This window comes from Lepisma saccharinum, chromosome 16 (genome assembly GCF_977018435.1).
Source record: "Lepisma saccharinum chromosome 16, izLepSacc3.1, whole genome shotgun sequence".
Lineage (NCBI taxonomy): Eukaryota > Metazoa > Arthropoda > Insecta > Zygentoma > Lepismatidae > Lepisma > Lepisma saccharinum.
The window spans coordinates 34,952,399-34,971,590 of NC_139244.1; the positions used below are offsets into that span (position 1 = coordinate 34,952,399).

General features: G+C 40.3%; 1 protein-coding gene across 1 annotated transcript in view; it reads left to right on the forward strand.

Annotated features, from left to right (window-relative positions):
* Window positions 1-325: 325 nt before the first annotated feature.
* The window catches only part of LOC146000387 (uncharacterized), a 38,725-nt gene continuing 19,858 nt past the window's right edge, over window positions 326-19,192 (forward strand). Inside the window, exon 1 of the mRNA XM_083137969.1 lies at window positions 326-2,629. Coding sequence (XP_082994095.1) covers window positions 506-2,623 — 2,118 coding nt within the window. The 5' untranslated portion in view covers window positions 326-505 and the 3' untranslated portion in view covers window positions 2,624-2,629. The remainder of the gene's footprint in view (window positions 2,630-19,192) is intronic.

Genomic DNA, 19,192 nt, shown 5'->3' on the forward strand with positions numbered 1-19,192 from the left:
GCCACAGAATTATTTATTGTATTAGTTTCATAATTAGGAAGCGGAATGAAAAATGTGACTGTCACAGTTTCTTACCGTGGAGAAATACGGAACGTTTGGGGCAGTGTCGATAAATTTGATAACTCAACCTGGCAACCCTGACTGAGCATCTTCCAACGTTCGCATGGCCGGTCTACAATCTCTTCGGTGAAAATTCGAAGTTTGGCTGCATGGTTACTCCTTCTATTAGTGCTTTTACAGTTTTAAGTTACGTTCTATAGTGGTGTGGTGTGGTACGGTATTAAGTGTGATTCTCTCTGTGTTGTGGCAGGTACGTTCTGCATGTCGTCAGGAACTGGTCTCGCAAGCACTTCGCTTTGCTCGCAGGTTGCTACCCGACATGTTCACCAGGTGGCGGTGAAGTCACTAGCTTGAAGCTTTTTGTGCGTGTTTTGTTCCTGTTCATCCTTGTGTTGTGACTTACCTTCCACATGTGGTTGGTGTAAAAAAAAAAGTACTTTTTACAATGGAATCGAAACCCGATCCCACCGTAACAAAAGAATGTATCGTTTGTAATCTTCTCAAACGTAGCTTCGCGTGCCACGATTTTGTGACAAAGAAGCAAATAGTTGAAACCGGTAGACCTACGCCAGGAATAGATTTCGACGCGACTGGAAAGAGATGCATTCGGTATTTCAACCCGCATTTGTATAATGTTTACCAATGGCTTGCGGGTTGCAATCACCTCCAAAAATTGTTTTGTTGGCCTTGTCTGCTGTTTTCGAGGGATACTAATGCCTGGAGCAGGCATGGGTTCAGCGATATTTCACACATCAAAATGAAACTTATACAGCACGCCTCATCTCTGAACCATCTCCAAGCTGTAATTTGTGAAAGAACATACATCAACAAAGAGATTGGCAGCTTGCCCGATGACCAGCACACAATTCACGATTCCAAGGAAGATGAAATCGTGAGGAACAACAGAGACGTGATGAAGCGTTTCATCGATGTGGTTTGCATTTCCGGTAGTCGCGGGCAAGATGCAGTGTTTGCAGATCTAGTTGACCTTCTGAGCAGGTATGACTACAAACTAAAATACCATTTGGAATATTCATCTGCGTTCACGGGACTGTCCAGCGGATTTCAGGATAACTTGATTCAATCCATATCAAGTGTTGTGACAGGTCAATTAAAACACGAAGTGAGAGAATCCAAATTTGTCACTATTTCTTTATATGACGCAGCAGGGGCGGGCCCTTCCTCCCAGCTTGCTGTCGTTATGCGATCCGCAACTGATCATGGACAAGTCCAAGAAAGGTTTGTAGGTTTTGTGGACGTTCCAGCTTGTAGGTCGGCTGACGAAACGTGTAAAATTTTGGTAGATTTTATACACGAGTACAGCTGCGAGTATACGTTGGTTGCATATAGCTTAGATGGTGCAGCAGTAAGAGCCAACGAGTTTCGTAAACTGCAGTTGAAAATGAAGGAGCATTTTCCAAATGCTGTTTTTGTGCACTGTTTTGGTGAGAAGTTCAGTGTCGTGTTGTCTCAGGCACACATTAAGTATTGCAGGATCTTCTTTCGTACGTTAACTGGGTTAAAGTCGTTCTTCTCCAAAAGCAGACGGTCGGACAATGAAGAAGCAAACAAACTTATGGAGACAGTTTCATCCACGCTGAATGACGACAATTCTTGCTTTGCTGCTAGAGTGTACCAGTGCCGTAATGAACTCTTGTCTCTGTTGCAAACAATAGTAACTCTAGATGGGTACTGGGATCATGACACATTTGTCACTGCCTGCGGACTTTTGTCAGAAATGAAGACGTTTGCATTCAAGTTCCTTTTGCATGTATTTGCAGACCTCTTTCCTATCATCGACAACTTATTCGACACTCTGCAGTCAACGTTCAACGACATTGTGATCAACACCAACCAGGCGAACATATTCAAAGACAACTTGGCCTGCAAACAAAAAGAGTTTGACAAATTTTGGGAGAAAACAAGACAAGAAGCAGACGTTGAGGAACCAGAGAGGAAACGACGCAAAAACGGCGAGGAGATTGATCCCGAAACGGAGTTTAGTTCCCTGTACCAAAATATCATGAATGTTCTCCTCCGGCAAATAGATAACAGATTCAGTTCCTTGGATTCCTTGCGTTTTCTGGAACTCGTCGAGAATTCTTCCAAATTCGACACGTTCGCATCAGCAAAGTTTCCCGAGAGGGCGTTATCGAGGTTGGAAGAAAATTACAGCAGCTTTTTCAATATAGCATCGCTCAGAACCCAACTGCTGGTTATCTACCCTTCGAAATGCATGCTCAGAGGCTCATCCGCTCAGCTGCTCTCCTACCTCAAGGCAACTGGACTCCGACATGATTTCTCGGACGTCGCAAAACTATGCGAACTGAATGCAATCATTTTAGCAACCGCTTTCGGCCCAGCCAAAACGTCGCCAACACTGAACAGGATTAAGAGTTTCGTTCAGGATGTGCAAGGGCAAAACAGGCAGGAAAAGTTTTCTTCTGTGCTTGTAGTCAACAAAGAACTTTTGACTAAGCTGCGACAGGAACAGGATTTTTACGATCGCGTGATCGAGGAGTTTTCCATGAAGGATGGGTCAATTCAGCTCGACTACAAGTAACCCAAGGTAAGTTTTATTTTTTGTTATTATTATTAGAGCAGTGCTGTGATCTCAACATTTTCAGTGCATGTATCAAAGTTTTGTGTCAAGTGGAGACCATGTTTCCATGAAGTATGGTTTATGTTTCCATTAAATATATGGATGGAATTAATTAACTACTACAACAAAAGAAATGTCATTCGTGGTAGAATACTGAGATTTTGTTTCAGGGGTGCCCCCCCCAAGGCCAATGGCGCAATCCCCCCCAAATATCGTCATGCGTCCCCCCCAAATCATGTGGTAATCCACATGAAGTATTTAATTACGATAGCGTGTCTACTGAAAGTGACTTTTTTAAAGCTTTATTGAACACGATACTTGATCTGCCCGTTCTCCTTAAACAAAGGTTTCCATCCCCCAGCTAGACCCCTCAAAATATTTTGGTGAATACGTAATAATTCATTTCATTTTAATAAATAGCCTGTTAAACTATCCATATTTGTTAATGGTTCAAATTTTCGAAATAACGGAAAGCTAGCAATCTCAAGTGTCATAATTATATAAATATGTATTTAAACAGTTTGTGGTTGGAGAACAAGATTTCAATAACCCACAATTTGGGTATTTGACATAAAGTCTTATACAACTTAAGATCGAAAATTACAGAACCCTATCTAGAAATTCCTAAGGCCGGGACGAGAATTAATAAGGTGTATCCTTCAAAGAACTCAACCCCTCTGCTTGGGGTAATGATATTTTTTTTAGTAATCCATAGCAATAATTACATGGATTTCATCGTAAGTGCAAATTTCACTTGCTAAAGCAAAATTACGCTGCAACAATAAGTTAGAAATGCGAATTTGACACTATTTATTTTCCTGTTTTATCGAGTAATGTGCAAGGCGTTACTGTGAAGTACACAGTTAGTACAACTATTGCACCATAGCCTACAGGGAATCAATAATAGAATAATATTGCTAATAGAACCATATCATCAAACTGACTCACCTGCTTTAAATTCAGCAGTATACCGACACTAAACATTATATTTTAAGAAATTATATTATTAATAAATATCGAGAATATTGTTTATGTCGTGTAATGCAGCTACAGTATATTTCTTCACAATCCTCTCATGAAAATGCCAGACACACATTTTTTGAAATACAAAATTGCGAGCGAAGCGAGCAAAAAAATTTTTATATCCATTTCTTTGCAGGCTTGCAAGAATAATAAGTTAATGGGACTTCAATACTTTCATAGGATCCAAGGACGTATTTAGGGGGGGGGGGGTCCAGGGTGTCCGGACTCCCTCGAAAGATTTATCAAGTACTAAAATTAAATAATGAAAAATGTATTCGTTTAGCCGTTGTTATATAAATTCCTCTGAACTTTGTGTAAGACAAGGATTAATTTGGGATCATACGGCTTTGAAGAACAGGAAGGACGTATGTAGGGGGTCTGGACCCCCCACCCGATAGACTTATTAAGTACGAAAATTAAATAATGAAAATATACTCGTTTAGCATTTGTTGTATAATAAGTCCTTTGAACTTCTTGGAAAACAAGGATTATATTGGGATTATACGGCTTTGAAGAACAGGAAGGACGTATGTAGGGGGGTCCAGGTGTCCGGACTCCCCGAAAGACTTACCAAGTACTAAAATTAAATAATGAAAATATTAGAATTTGTTACATAATCGATGGTTATTAATTTCCTCTGAACTTTTTAGAGGGCAAGGATTATATTGGGATCATACGACTTTGATTTGATTGATTGATTGATTTGGTGTTTTAGTCCACTTTATGCACAGTAAGGCTAATCGGGACTGGACCTACAGTTTAAAGTGGGATCCGAACCACTATGTTCCTCCACCGGGTATCGAACCCGGAACTATACTGCTTTGAATGACATTACATGGATGATTTATGTACACTATTACTCAAAATAATATGCATAAAATTTTAATCAGAAACTTACTTTCTCCAACTACATGTAACATCATTTTTGTTATTCGATAAATATTCAATTATTCATCTATTTTACATTAATTTCATTGCCAGGGCACTTGTTTTTATGTAAGTTATTCCGATCTTAACTGCAGGTAAGCTACGTAATGAATGTGCGCTGTTATATCTCTATTCTTATACAGTCTTTTGAACTAATCGTCTGATTATAATATAATTTTAATTTATGTATTGTAATTAGTATTAATTTGATTTAATATCATTACTTTCATTTAAACATTATTATTATATTTTATTATATTATTATTCCTGAGACACTTGGTTCGGACCCCCAACCCCCCGAAACATATTTCTAGATACGTGCCTGATAGGATCCCTCAATATTTACACTTTTCCAGCTTCTCTTTTACCATGTTCGGCACCGAAACGTGCGCATACCATATCGCTTATTATAGTCCCCAAATATAATGTTCGAACCCTAAAGAAATCCCTTGACAATCTAAGATTTTACACTTTATTAAGAGCTCCATATCTCCTCGCCTCAAATTTAATATTCAATCCTTCAACCTAGATATTACTCCCTCCAAAAGAAAAAAAATCTCCAAACCACATTTTCCGCTACAATCTCAGACGTAATATTAATACACAAGAGTTGGATATCCCCCCCAATTTTAATGCTCAGCCCCCCCCAACTTAAATTCCCAGGATAATATAAGATTTAACACTGATATTCAGTAGTCGGATATTGCCCCCCCTCCCCCAACGTTTAATCCTCAATCCCCCACCAGAATCCACGTGTCGATTTAAGACCCAATGTGTAAGAGTTGGATATCCCCACTTCTTTAATAATAATAATATTACCCATTACAATTTTCTTGGTAGTGTAGAATTTGCTATTTATGTAACAGCAGTGGATAGTTAATAACGTAATTCAACTTGTGCCAAATGCTGTACTGTTTTACATCAAATTTCCATCACAAAAAATCGCCCCCCCCCCAAAAAAAAATTGCTTGGACAACGTGAGTTCACAAACCCACCTGTGGGCATCGCTACCTCAAAATACTTCATTTTCTTCAATGAATTAAATATGATGTACCTAAGGTGTAAACGTATTTTTGGAAATAATATATAAATGTTGAATTTTATATTACATTAAGGAAAAAAATCCCCTCCCCCAATTTCGATGGCGCCATCTGCGCCACAATCGTTCATGTATGATGGAAATAATATATAAATGTTGAATTTTATATTACATTAAGGAACCCCCCCCCCCAAATTTCGATGGCGCAGTCTGCACCACAATCCTCCCCCCCCCTGTGGGCACCCCTGTTTTGTTTTAATTCCATTTTATGCACAGATAGGCTAATCGGGACTGAACCTACAGTTTAAAGTGGGATCCGAACCACTATGTGCCTCGACCAGGTATCGAACCCGGGACTCCTTGATTATGGTTTTATGATTGAGTCATTGATTTGCTTTATTTTACTTCGCTTTTTGTGCTAATTTGCGAAGATGAAGATGAGTGATGATATAATGAAATTGATGAATAGACACTCGCAAATATCCTTGCCCAGGCCGGGATTCGAACCCCGGACTTCTGGCGTCATAGTGCGATGTGCTAACCACTCCGCCACGGGGGCCGGCCTTGATTGTGGGTAGAATATTGGTGATGAGGCATATTGCAATAGAGAACGCATGTTTAAACATGTGGATGCTTTCCACCGGTTAAGAAAATTCCCATAAAGCATTCCTGCACTAGGATAATTTGCACAGGCATCGCCCCACACTGCAGTTTTCCCATGTTAATCCATACAGGCATCCCCAACCTTTCCCCAAAGTGGGGCAAAGCACCCTACGCCCCAAGTTAGGCATTTCCACTTCTACCTCTCCTCCCCATCCCATCCAGCGAACAGGAATGGTAACAAACATCCAGAGACGATTGAGGACATCCACACTGAAGCGAGGTGGTGTCCCGTATCTCGGTACAATGGCTTCTCCGATTCTAGGTTCCCTATCTCAAATTGGTCAGTGGATGACCACCGATTTCCTGCTTCATTTTTTTCACGCTTCCACTGAATCACCCTGTATGAACCGGAGTGTTATTTGGGGTCTATTTTGGGGGGGAAGTGCAGAATATGAACCTCAGTTCCCAGGGGAATAACAAAAATACCCTTGTAAAGATGAATAAACCTGAAAATCTGGGGGAAAGGCAAGTTCCCTCATGTCCCCTCCAAAGTTACGCCTATGTATATGGGCGCTTTGATGTACCTCTAATATACGCTTCGACATTCCGTAATTCAGGGATGTCAGTGGCATATACTGAGGCCAAGGTCTGGGCTATCTCACTATGTCAAATGGTCCTAGGCTATGAATAGAAATAAATTTACCAACTCGTAAGGAATCAGGTTGCAAACTCATAAGAAATCAGGTTGCAAACTCATAAGAAATCAGGTTGCCAAATCATAAGAAATCAGGTTGCCAAATCATAAGAAATCAGGTTGCCAAATCATAAGAAATCAGGTTGCCAACTCATAGGAAATCAGGTTGCCAACTCATAGGAAATCAGGTTGCCAACTCATAGGAAATCAGGTTGCCAACTCATAGGAAATCAGGTTGCCAACTCACAAGAAATCAGGTTGCCAACTCCAGAATCACCATCATCATCTCACTGATATGAATAATTTTATTTACAATTTCTTATCGATTTGTCTCCTCCATTTTATTATCTAGACTCCTGGCTTCGCAGATAGCCTAGCGAGCTTAGAATATACGATCCTGACGGATGTCTACTAAAGCTCTCGCCAGGTTAAACCATGACGTCGTCACCTTGCACCAACCTGCAAAGGTGATATGGCTGGGGTGCATCGATATTGCGTCGACTGCTACATAACTTGTTCCGATTGATTTGGTTTATTTTACTTCGCGTTTTTGCCACTTTGTTTTTCTGGCTAATCTTGAAGATTAGGATGTGTTGATATGAATTTGACGAGGGGACATTCACAAAGAACACACGTGGCCAGTCCAGGATTCGAACCCAGGACACCTGGCGCCCTAGCACGCCGTGTTAACCACTCCGCCACAAAGATCGGCTGAAACTTGTACTGATTTATGATATCCGTTCTTTAGACAATAGTAAGGAATGTCTCACTGGTTTTGTTGCAGTAACGGTAACTAAGCTGGATGCAGAAATATAATGTGGACATCTTAAAGGGGAGAGGGACAATTTCCCCTAGGTCCTTCTCAGAGGCGAGGCGGCGATGACAAAGCAAAATAAAAAAAAAATATTGCTTTTTAAATACTTTAGGGAAGAAGAAAAAATAAATCAGAATATTCGCATATTTGAGCGAAATTAGTCAAGTAACACCATTAAACAGCTAGAAATACTAAGAGATTCGCTAAGTTTAGCGCATCGAAAGAAGAGCCCAGTTCTACACCCCCTCCCCCTTGCCCAACCGTCCCGTTGCATTTCCGTTGTGTGCAATGGTGTCAGGCGGGCCAGCTCATCGCAGCAGGTCTGCGAATACAAGGTCCTTCGACCGCTTTCCCCCAGCTTTTGAAGGTCTGGTCATAAGATACCTTTTTTTCAGCCTCCTTGTTTACAAACAAGGCAGGGTTTCTGTGATATCAAGATGAAACTTCTCAGAATGTCCAGCACTGTAAAGCATGCAACGCTCTTGTTTCTTAAGAGGAAAAAAAACATATTGAAAAGCATCGCAACGCAACTTACACAGAATACATGATGAAAGTAATGGTGCATAGAAAAAACATATAAGTAAGCAAAAGTATAAATTTCCCCACGGTTAGTGCTAGAAAGAACTGGAAAAGAAGCAGTTCTGGATCCATTCTATTTTCTTTATAGTATTTCTTCTTTTAATTTTATGGATCCTGCGGTTCAAATATCGATTTTTTGGGGAAAAAATGTTCTTGGTTTACAAAACACGAAGTACTTCCTGCTGTTTTGTGTTTACTATGTTTACAAATGACAAGATTGATCAAGATTTTTGTTCTTGAGGCGATAGACTTACTCAAACAGAACCTTTTCCCTAACATATCTTACTTTCACACTAGGGATGACGAAAAATATCAGGATTCCGGAAAATCTAAAAATCTCGATTCAAAAATTCTACTACCCGGATTTCGGAAGCAATCCGAATTTCGGAGAGAGAAGTTTAACAATTTTTTCATTTTTTTTTAAAGAATAGATTTAGCCATCTCTACTTCACACGTCATGGACGAACACTGTTATCATCATTATCAATGTAGGAATGGCCCCTCCCCCTTCCCCTTCCCGGGTTGAAAGATTGACCCTAACCTTTTGCAAGTCTTGCGATGACTACGTAAAAATGTCACGCTTCGCCACTGGTCCTTCTCTCTCTCTCAAGCAGCTGGGGAGCACTGTTGCCAACTTAGCTCTTTTGGAGCCAGATCTGGCTCTTTCGTGCACTCGTGTGACTGTGAACTGTGGCACCCGTCCTCCTGCTCCACTATGATGCCATCACTAGCCCTGGCCCATACAGACCAACTTTTGCCATAAGTAGGCTATACATCTTGCACGTGACGTGATATTATTATATTGGATGCGTCGCCCCACCCCCTCTTACCTCCCCAGCTATTTTTATATAGCGCCGTGGCTGAAGTGAAGATGACAATATTGTTATCCGGTAATCCCTTATTTTCGATTTTATACGACCATCGGTGGATCATTGCGATGGATGATGCCGTCAGATCTAGACGGTGGAAACTAAGAATAGACTTTCTACATCCCCTTCCTGCCAGTTTTTGGCATGAGAGAGGGGGGAAACTCTTATGTATAATTTACACATTATCGTGGGGTTTCGATATTAGTTACTGGAATTTTATCCTCCCCAATGGAAAAATTTCAAGTGCCACACTGCAATTAGCCAATCGCCATTCGTTTGTATAAAATTTTACAAGTGCACAGTGCTCGAAGTGGGGGGAGGAGGATGTTTGCTGGTCGAATTTGGAGATAGGTCTGGTATGCTTTGAGAAATCCACGTTCTTTTGCAATACTTTTAAAATTGTACCTTATGGGAGGGAAAAAATCAAATATACCTTATTGGAAAGCTATTCAAGTATCTTGCGTGATACTCTAGTATTCACTCCATAGAAATTTCACAAAAAATTGTAGATTTCTCTTCCATTTGGCAAGAACGTGTAACTTAACACCCTGAGGAGTTGCTTAATGAAAATTTTCTTATCTGGGCAGATAGCATACCTCTTCCCATAACTTCGATCTCTGCTAACACACTGTAAAAAACGTTGATCACTTTTTGTTCATCAATTTGTGTTCAAGGAAGTTGTTACCATCATCAACTAGGCCTGTTACTGAGTTTTTCATCACGAAAATCTCGAAATAAGTTTCTTTTATTAGCTATATTGTATGGAAATGTCTTCTTTTATTATTGTTTTTTCGTATTCTTCCGTCTTGATAACATCTGAATGAAAGATATCTTATTTAACAGTCATTTGAATCTATCCGGCAAAACTCGTTTCAATAAATTCACCACTCGGACATCTATTCGCATTCTTCACATTGTTCTCATTTTATGAGTGGCAAAACTGGAACCACACACGGGTGGAGCCACTCTCGATCGTTCACCCCGTAACTTTTTTGCTGTTGTTGTTCTTCTGAACTAGAGTCATGCAAGGTGTTCTTTGGCCCCAGTGGATACTCTGCCGCCCCGAGCACTCTCGTCTGGTTTCAGGGACGTCCGCATAAGCAGAGATCTCCAGTAGCTTCGACAATGCCTACCACGCGTGTATCTTCTCTGCTGCTAGGAGTGGTTATTCTGTCTTGGGCTGCTTGTCAGGCAAAACAAGGTAAATGCAAAGTTTTTATTTGCTTCATTGCAATACTTTTCGGGTTGTGGAGGATGCATTGTTATAATTTAAATATATTCAACGTTGGGCATAAAGGGACCACTAGTAGAATTCTGCCTCTCACCAGAAATTGAACATGGTACCTCCTGATTACGAGACTATCAAGAGCGACTCATACTGATTGCACGCCAGGGCGCGAAATCATGGGGGGACAGGGAGATTTCCCCCCACAAAAATATTGTCCTCAAAAATCCCTCCGCACCAAAAATTTCAGGGTGATATACTTTACTAAGAATAATATCGAAAACACACAAAGTAGTGTGTTTGTCAGTGTTGAATGTTTTCTCTCTCCCCTTCTCTGTCTTTCAAGATATCATTAACAGATCTACACCAATAAGAATATACACACAATAAAAGTAAAACAAGAATGAAAGAAAAATATAAGTCCGAAATTTAATTGATTTATATTAATTCAAAGCAAAAACTAAACCAAAACTTATACATTATACATAATAAAGCTATTTCAACTAGTTTGTAATTTACAGACACCTTTAATAACTTAGTAAAGGAATTGGTTTGCTACTTTATAAATATATGATATTTATAAAAGTAATAAATTAATTCCATTACATGTATTTAATAATAATGTATTTCTTAAATATTTAGCAATTTACCTTTATATTTAATAACATAAATATTATATCCTACCCCCAAATTCGTCTTAAGTTTGCGTCTCTGGTTCAGACACCAGAGCCTCGCTAGCTAGCCAAATGCAATCCAGGATGCATTAATAGATAAAACAAGTCTAATTCTCTTGTTAATCCAGTCTCAGTTTTCATCTTAACTGGCCTTTTGGTAGGGGGTTTTCAATAAATTAATATTTATTTTCTTAATTGCTAATTTCCAACTTTTTCTAAGTAGGGGTCGAATAAATAAAGGTTAAGAAAAACGAAATAGAAAGTAATGAAAACGTCATGAATTTTGAATTTGTTATAGGACTGTAGTTTGTAATGGAAGTGAACTAGGCGCCGAAAGTTCGGGGCGAGAGTGCCTTAAAGGGTATCTACCCCTGAGAGAACGTCTTTAATCCATCACTGCACTCTCATTATGCATTCCTCTTTGTGTTGCTCAGTGGCGGCGACAGGGGGAGCAGTTGCCCTACTTTCCGCCACTTTTGCACCCGCACTATGCTAAACCTTATCTAAAAAGGGATATACACTGTCTTTGCCCCGCAGTTTTGGTACTTTGCCCCCCCCCCCCCGGTTTTGGTACGCAATCGCCGCCACTGGGCTTGCTTATTATCTTCCGTTCAAGAAAACGCCCGTTCTCCCTTGGATATCCAAGTCTGATACCATGTTCTATTAGCTTTAATTTTTTCTCGATAGCTACGTTTATTGGTAATGATTTGGCACCTCTTCCCTTATTCCTATCTCTCCATCGGTCTGTCTGTGCAGGCTCGGCCTTCTGCCGTTGTAAGATGGTCACTTTACACCTGTGGCCTTGAAGGGAGAATACTTCTGTGTAAAGGGTTATCTAAAAGAAGGTTGCCTTTTAATCTCAGAGGGAAAACGCGTGTGTATCAATGTGGAAGTCACTTCACCTATCGCGTTATTGTTCGTTTGTTTCGAAACTTTTATTGCAAATTCGCGATTCCAGCTGATAAGACATCTGTTGTGAGATTTTTGAACTAGTCATTCCATGGGGAAGCAAGTGGGATGAAACAGGAAATGTAATGGATTATTGAGGGAGTAAGTTTTTTTTTTCTAGACAGGCTTAAAACCAACGACAACCACCCAAAGCCTCCTCCGTCATATTTTGATATCATTCATATGTTGTCCTCGCAGGGAGTTTGAAAAAAGTCAAGATAAAAATCGTCTGAAATTATTCAGCGTTACTTTGCAATAAACGTTTCCCGATTTCACTCCACGGAGGGGATATGTTTTACTTACAATGTTTCGAGCGCTGCAACACAAAAATACACCCTTGTCAAGCAGAAAATTATTTCTAAAGCAGTTTCACACAACATAGTTTAACCTGCTTCATAAATAAGATCGGCGACGATACGTTTCATGCTTCACCTGCTAGGACTTTCTATGTTCACGTAAATGTTTGCAATACGTATGTCATCTTGAATATTTGCAGTTATAACACGAGGTACGGACAACACTATCTTACAGTGTAAATGCATATGCACTTATTGTGACGGAATTTTCTGTATTTCTGCTCACACTCGTAAGTGAAAAATGAACACGAATTATGCTTCCAACTTCTTTACACCTCCCTGAGTTCACATTGGATTTGCAATACACGAGAACATTCAGAAAATTCAAAGTTTCCTGTATTCTGTACAAAGTCTGTAGCTGTATCCACAGATTATACATACCACTCATATCCAGCACCCAGAGTAACAGACACACTAGCGCCGCAGCGGTAAAATTTGAATCACGAATGTTGACAAAGTCACATATAAGGGAATAGAGGGTAATTCAAAAGTCCCTTAACACCCCCTATAAAAAGTAAAGGAGTTAGGGTGGGTACAATTGGTCATAATAGAAACAGGTTAGGCTTAGGATAACCACAAGTGTGTTCCAAGCGGACGTCCGCCATAATGAATTCAATTCAATTTTTTTATATTGATGTGATAAATACGTATATGACACTGTTTTCTCACAGCTGGAAAATTATACATTTGTTACAATCATGCAGTCATAACTATTTCAAGATTAAAAATAGGTTGAAGAAACTTTCACCACTGTATTTATCGCAGACTGATTTGATTCCAGTCTGACTGCCACACGGGAAACCCTGCTTTCCCCCCGCAAAAAAGCGCTCTAAGGCCCACCCAGCCTAAAATGGTACCGGCGGGGGGGAGGGGGTAAATGAGGCCGCAGTGTGGTGCTGATCACATCTCCTCCAAGATGATCGACATTGAAAATATGTGGGGCCCTACCCACACATACCCTAAATGTGCCTTGGTGGCACGGTGCCATGCACATGGAACATTATCTTTACCTGTATTTATTGTGTTTGTTTCTGTACCCCTGAATAACTACGTTTATTTCTTACATACGCATGTACAAACCCTCTATCCCTCTGAGGGCCCCTAAATGCTTACTTGTCTCCGCCCCTCCCCCCCCCCCCGCACTAAGGGGTTTTGCGGCTTGTAGATCCGGCACTGGTTTCCAACTATGTGTCTTATTTGCATTCTAAGGTGAAAAAATGTTTCTGTGCCTGAGGCAAGGAAGCTAGGTTTTGGTGTTCGCTAAATTATTACAGTTCACCATTTGAGACTTCAGTGTTTTGGGCAGCGTTTGAAGTGGATATTGCTAGCTGGGGGGATGTTTGGTCGATGCTCCTATAGTTTAACATGTTGAAAATGAGACAGCTGGGGGATGTTTTGTGAAAATTTTGCTGTCTTGTGGTATACCATCCCCCTGTATCCCCCCTCACTACAAGCACGGGGCCCGTCAAGTATCTGAGTGACGCTCGCTGAGCAAGATATTCGCTCGTTCAGCAGACAGGTCATTTACTTGACGCAGTTTGCTCATTGATCAAAATATCAGTGCCTTGCCTTTGAATAATCTGTGGTCAATGTGGCTGCGTCAAGTGGACAAAATTTCGGTGTTTGAAATGTTGTTAATTATGGAATGGAAATTGAATAGTTGATGTGAACAAAACTGTCGAAATTTTCACACACTTGCACAACTTTCCAAAACTACGGTGTATATTTACATTTAATATTTATTATTTGGAACAACACTATCATTTTAATTCAATTACAAAAACTGGAATATTACACCACCTCCTGTTACTTGAACCATTCTATGCTTGAACTTCCTCTCTAATTATGCTATATCGCAAGCTGTTCATCATAAATATTTCCTCATTGGTCGCTACGGCATTTGCAACTCGCCACCCGCCATCCTCATACAGTTTTCCTCTTCTTTCCTTTTCCTCAAGAGATCGAAACACAGACACCCTATATTCTGTGGCTCAAGTCTGTGGCCAGCCTGTGGCGAGCAAGGTTCAAGTTCGCTCAGCGATCAAGTGAGCAGCGCTCGCGGAGCAACGCCTATTTGGCCGTGAAGTAGCCGAGCGATCACGTTGCTCGCTGAGCGCTCAGATACTTGACGCGCCCCCTGGTTTTGGGGTAGATTGGGTACATTGATTTGGAACGTGGTAGTCGAGATAGAGCAGTGACGCAACCACAGGGAAGCATTGCCCCCCCCCCCCAACCTTCGACGGAAGTCAATTATAGGGGGGGCGAAAGTTGACGGCCACGGGCACCTGCAGGGGGGGGGTGCACAGAGGATTAATTGCCCCCTTCGATTCCAAATTTTATGCAAAGAAGAATACATTTCGTAAAATGTTCTTGTTCGCTTCGCTCGCAATGCCTGCTTTTCGCAGTCTCGTCAAGTTCAGACCCGTAGCTAGGGGGAGGCGGGAGTCGGCCATGGGCGCCTAATGATGTAGCATGAAAAAAAGTTGTGATAAAGAGAATGCCTTGGCGCCCCGTTATTTTATTTGCGCCCTGTTAGGGGCAAACATTGATGGCCAAGGGTACCTGCAGCGGGTTACAGAAGAGCAATTGCCCCCCTCGTTACATTTCGTAACATTTTCTTGCTTGCTTCGCTCGCAATGCCTCCTTTTCTCACAAGGGAGGTTATCTAAGTGTCCCCCTCCGATTTCCATGAAACTTGGGAGGTGTATAGAGGAGCACAAAGGAAGAAATACGTGGTTTTTTTGTTTCGGCTAATAAACGGTTTTAGGGGACAAAACCCCCACTCAAATGTCAAGACGAGGACAAATTGAATTGAGTATGTGACCCCTGTGTCGCCCTCCGATTTCCATGAAACTTGGAAGGTGTATAGAGGAGCCCAAAGGATGAAATACGTGTCTTTTTTGTTTCGGCTAAAAAACTGTTTTAGGGGGCAATAAACCCTCAAATATCAAGATGAGGACAAATTGAAGTAGGGATCTGACCCCTGTGTCTCCCTCAGATTGCCATGAAACTTGGCAGGTGTATAGAGGGGCCCAAAGGAAGAAATACGTGTTTTTTTTGTTTCGGCTAAAAAACGGTTTTAGGGGCAACCCCCACCCCTCAAATGTCAAGATGAGGACAAATTGAAGTAGGGATCTAACCCCTGTGTCCCCCTCCGATTTCACGATACTTTGCACGTGTAAAGAGGGCCCAAAGGATGAAATACGTGTTTTTTTGTTTCGGCTAAAAAACTGTTTTAGGGTGCTAGACCCCCCTCAAATGTCAAGATGAATAGAAATCGAAGTGGGGATCTGATTCCGAAACCACGTAAATATGGCATAGGAAGAACACGCACATATAATTGGAATATACACAGCACATAGCTGTGTTTGCCAGTGATATGCACTTCATATCTCAAGTGTTTCACTTGTGTATCTGCCAGCAGTGGCGCAGGAACGTTTTTCATTTGGGGGGGTACAAAATTCAGCCTCCCATATATATATATATATATATATATATATATATATATATATATATATATATATATATATACTGGCAGGCACGTATCTAGACATACATTTCTGGGGTCCAACCAATTGTCGCAATAATAATTATAATAATTATATTTAATTAAATTAAGATATTAATTAAATATGTAAATTAATTAATATTGTATTGTTATTATTACGTACATGAACAGGTAAAATATAGTAAAAGAATAGAAATATAACAGCATATATTCATTATCTAGCTTACGTGTAGTTAGATCGCCAAGATTTGCATAAAAACAATTGCCCTGGCAAGGAATTTAATGTCAAATAGAAAAGGAATTGAATATTTATTGAATAACAAGATAGGAGTTAGATCAAATTAGAGAAATGTGAAGTTTCTTGTTAATATGTTACGGATATTATCATTAGTAGCGTGCATAAATCTTTAGAACCCTCAAAGCCGTATGAGCCAAATAAGTTCAGCAGAAATAACCATCAATTATATAACACATGCTAAACAATTATATTTTGATTATTTACCATTACTACTTGGTAAGTCATTCGGGGGGGTCCAGACTCTCTGGACCTCCCTAAATACGACCTTGGTACCTAGATATAATGTGAAGCCATGATAAATATTTTATTTTAAAACAGCATACACGAATGTCCTGTTGTTTAATGCAAAATTTGCATAAATATTTTTTTTGTTTTTAGAATTCATGTTTTTTTTTTTTTTTGTTTTTTTAAGAACAAATTTTAAAACCAGATAACAATTCTGAAACATATAAAACTGTGGACCTCGTTCCGAGCTTATTTGAATTTAACGGAACGGAAAATCAGGAGTTCGAAATGTGAAATTGATTGATTGATTGATTTGGTCTTTTAAGTCCACTTTTATGCACAGTAAGGCTAATCTGGACTGGCCTACAATTTAAAGTGGGATCCGAACCACTATGTGCCTCCACCGGGTATCGACCTCGGGACCCCTTGATTACAAGGCGCAATTGGGGAGGCCCTCGAAATGTGAAAATTGCGAACCTAGACACATCTATTCATTTTAATGCAGGTTGAGATTAAAGGGGGTGAGGATGATCTTGAGCAACCCCAACCAGGAATAATCACCTCTCACCCGCTGGATACAGAAACCACATTATTGAATATATCATATTTATAGAGTTTCACTTCAGTTCAGTTCATTCTAATTTTAATGTCCCATAGCTACACATAAAAATATCTTTAAACAATTTATGGCAGATGTGTACCACATCCAATGTTTTTTAGAAGCCATGTATTTGGTATTTTCTCAGACTTCTAGGGTGTTGTATTTAAAAAGAACGTTCCCGATGAACTCGTAAGAAGTCTAACTTTGAAATATTTGTGAAACACTTGACAAAGCATTTATTTGTTATATTATTAGCTGAAGCTAATGACACTCTTCAAGCAATGAAAATGTTATCAATACATATACAAAACCGAAATCCTTCAGATCTCAGAGGAAGCAAGAAAAGGCATACGTTCAAAAGTTTTTTTTTCCTTTTCAATCGTTGGTGGACAATATGAAGAGCCGGCCAAGGTTTCTTTTCGTATGTAATGGTATTAAATGCAGGTGCATGCGTGTGTTTTTGGATGTCATGTCAATTTCTCGTTTATGTGAAAAGGTAAACTTCAATATGAGCAAAAGCATGTGTGCGTCACAGTTAAAGATTTTCGCATCTACAAAGAAAATCCACCAAGACATTCCTACCTCGCCGGCCTCCGTAGCGGAGGGGTTAGCATCGTTCGCTATGATGCCAGAGGTCCCAAGTTCGAATCCCGGCCTTCCTGGGCATGGGTGTTACTTGTGAGTGTCCATCAATTTCATCATATCATCACTCATCCTCATCTTCGCGATTAGCCAAAAGTGGCAGAAACGTGAAGTAAAATAAACCAAATAAATTAATCAAACATCACTCAAAGGCCTCGTGAATCCAATCCAAAATCTACCAATAGAACCTGCAGTGAGTCTCACCTATCTCGTTCATTCATCTGACTAATTTAATTTCCTTACAGTTTGACTTTAGGGTTTAACTTAAAATGACATTGTGTTTGTGTTGCATTCGATATCAACATTAGATTCTAAGCAATTAATGTCCAATTATAAGTATACTTAATACATAGGTAAAACTACCCCCCCTCTGATAAAATCGCAAATTGCACTCTATTTAAATGTTTAGGGAAAGTGTCATTTCACCTAGGAATGATGTGGTTTTGGGATGAGTCGAGAATTGTCACAGCCTCAACTCGTTTCCTGTGTGGTGAGGTCCTTCTCGTTCTTGTTTGTCTTTATTATTGTTTCGGTTTCCACTCTGAAGTTGTTAAAACTTGTTCTAGATTTACTTCATGCTCAGATAGGATAATCGGGACTCTATTTTCAAAAAGAAATATCTTAATATTTAAGTATAGGTTTCCGAACATCCTCTTACAAAGTTATGAAAAATATGGGTGAGGAACAGGAGTACATTGTACCCCCGGGTTGGGTTGTTGTTGAGTTTGGTTTGAGTTTGAGTTGGTGTTTTAAGTCCACTTTATGCACAGTAAGGCTAATCGGGACTGGACCTACAGTTTAAAGTGGGATCCGAACCACTTGTACCTCCATCGGGTATCGAACCCGGGACCCTTTGATTACAAGGCAATGACGCTACCACTGCGCCATGGGGGAGGCCCGATTGTTGTTGAGTTGGTGTTTAAAGTCCACTTTATGCACATGAAGGCTAATCGGGACTGGACCTACAGTTTAAAGTGGGATCCGAAGAACTTGTGCCTCCGCCGGGTGTCGAACCCGGGACCCCTTGATTACAAGGCGACGACGCTACCACTGCCCCCGAGTTGGTCTGTCGTGTCTCGTCTCGTTCGTGTAATTATTTCGTTCTGGAAAATTCCATTTTAAATATTCCAAAGAAAATGGGAACAATCACATACTCTTCTGATGAAGATTTGTATCTTATCTTCGAATCGACGTGAGTAGAGCAGGTGGCCGGGTTCGCCAACCGAAAATGGGGCTCGATGGGGCTCGCCTTAATGGATTTCTCGTAAGGCATGAGCCCCATTTTCTCGCAGTGTTGCCAGCTCACCCCAAGAATATTCCACCATGATATTTTACAAGCGAAGCTAACCTACGAATGGGAGTTGGCAACACTGGCAACATTAATTGCGGTTCAATATTGCCAACTCACCCTAAGAATATTTCACCATGATATTTTACAGGCGAAGCTAACCTACGAATGGGCAACACTGACTAGTGGAGGTGGCCGGGTTCTGCAATATTAATTG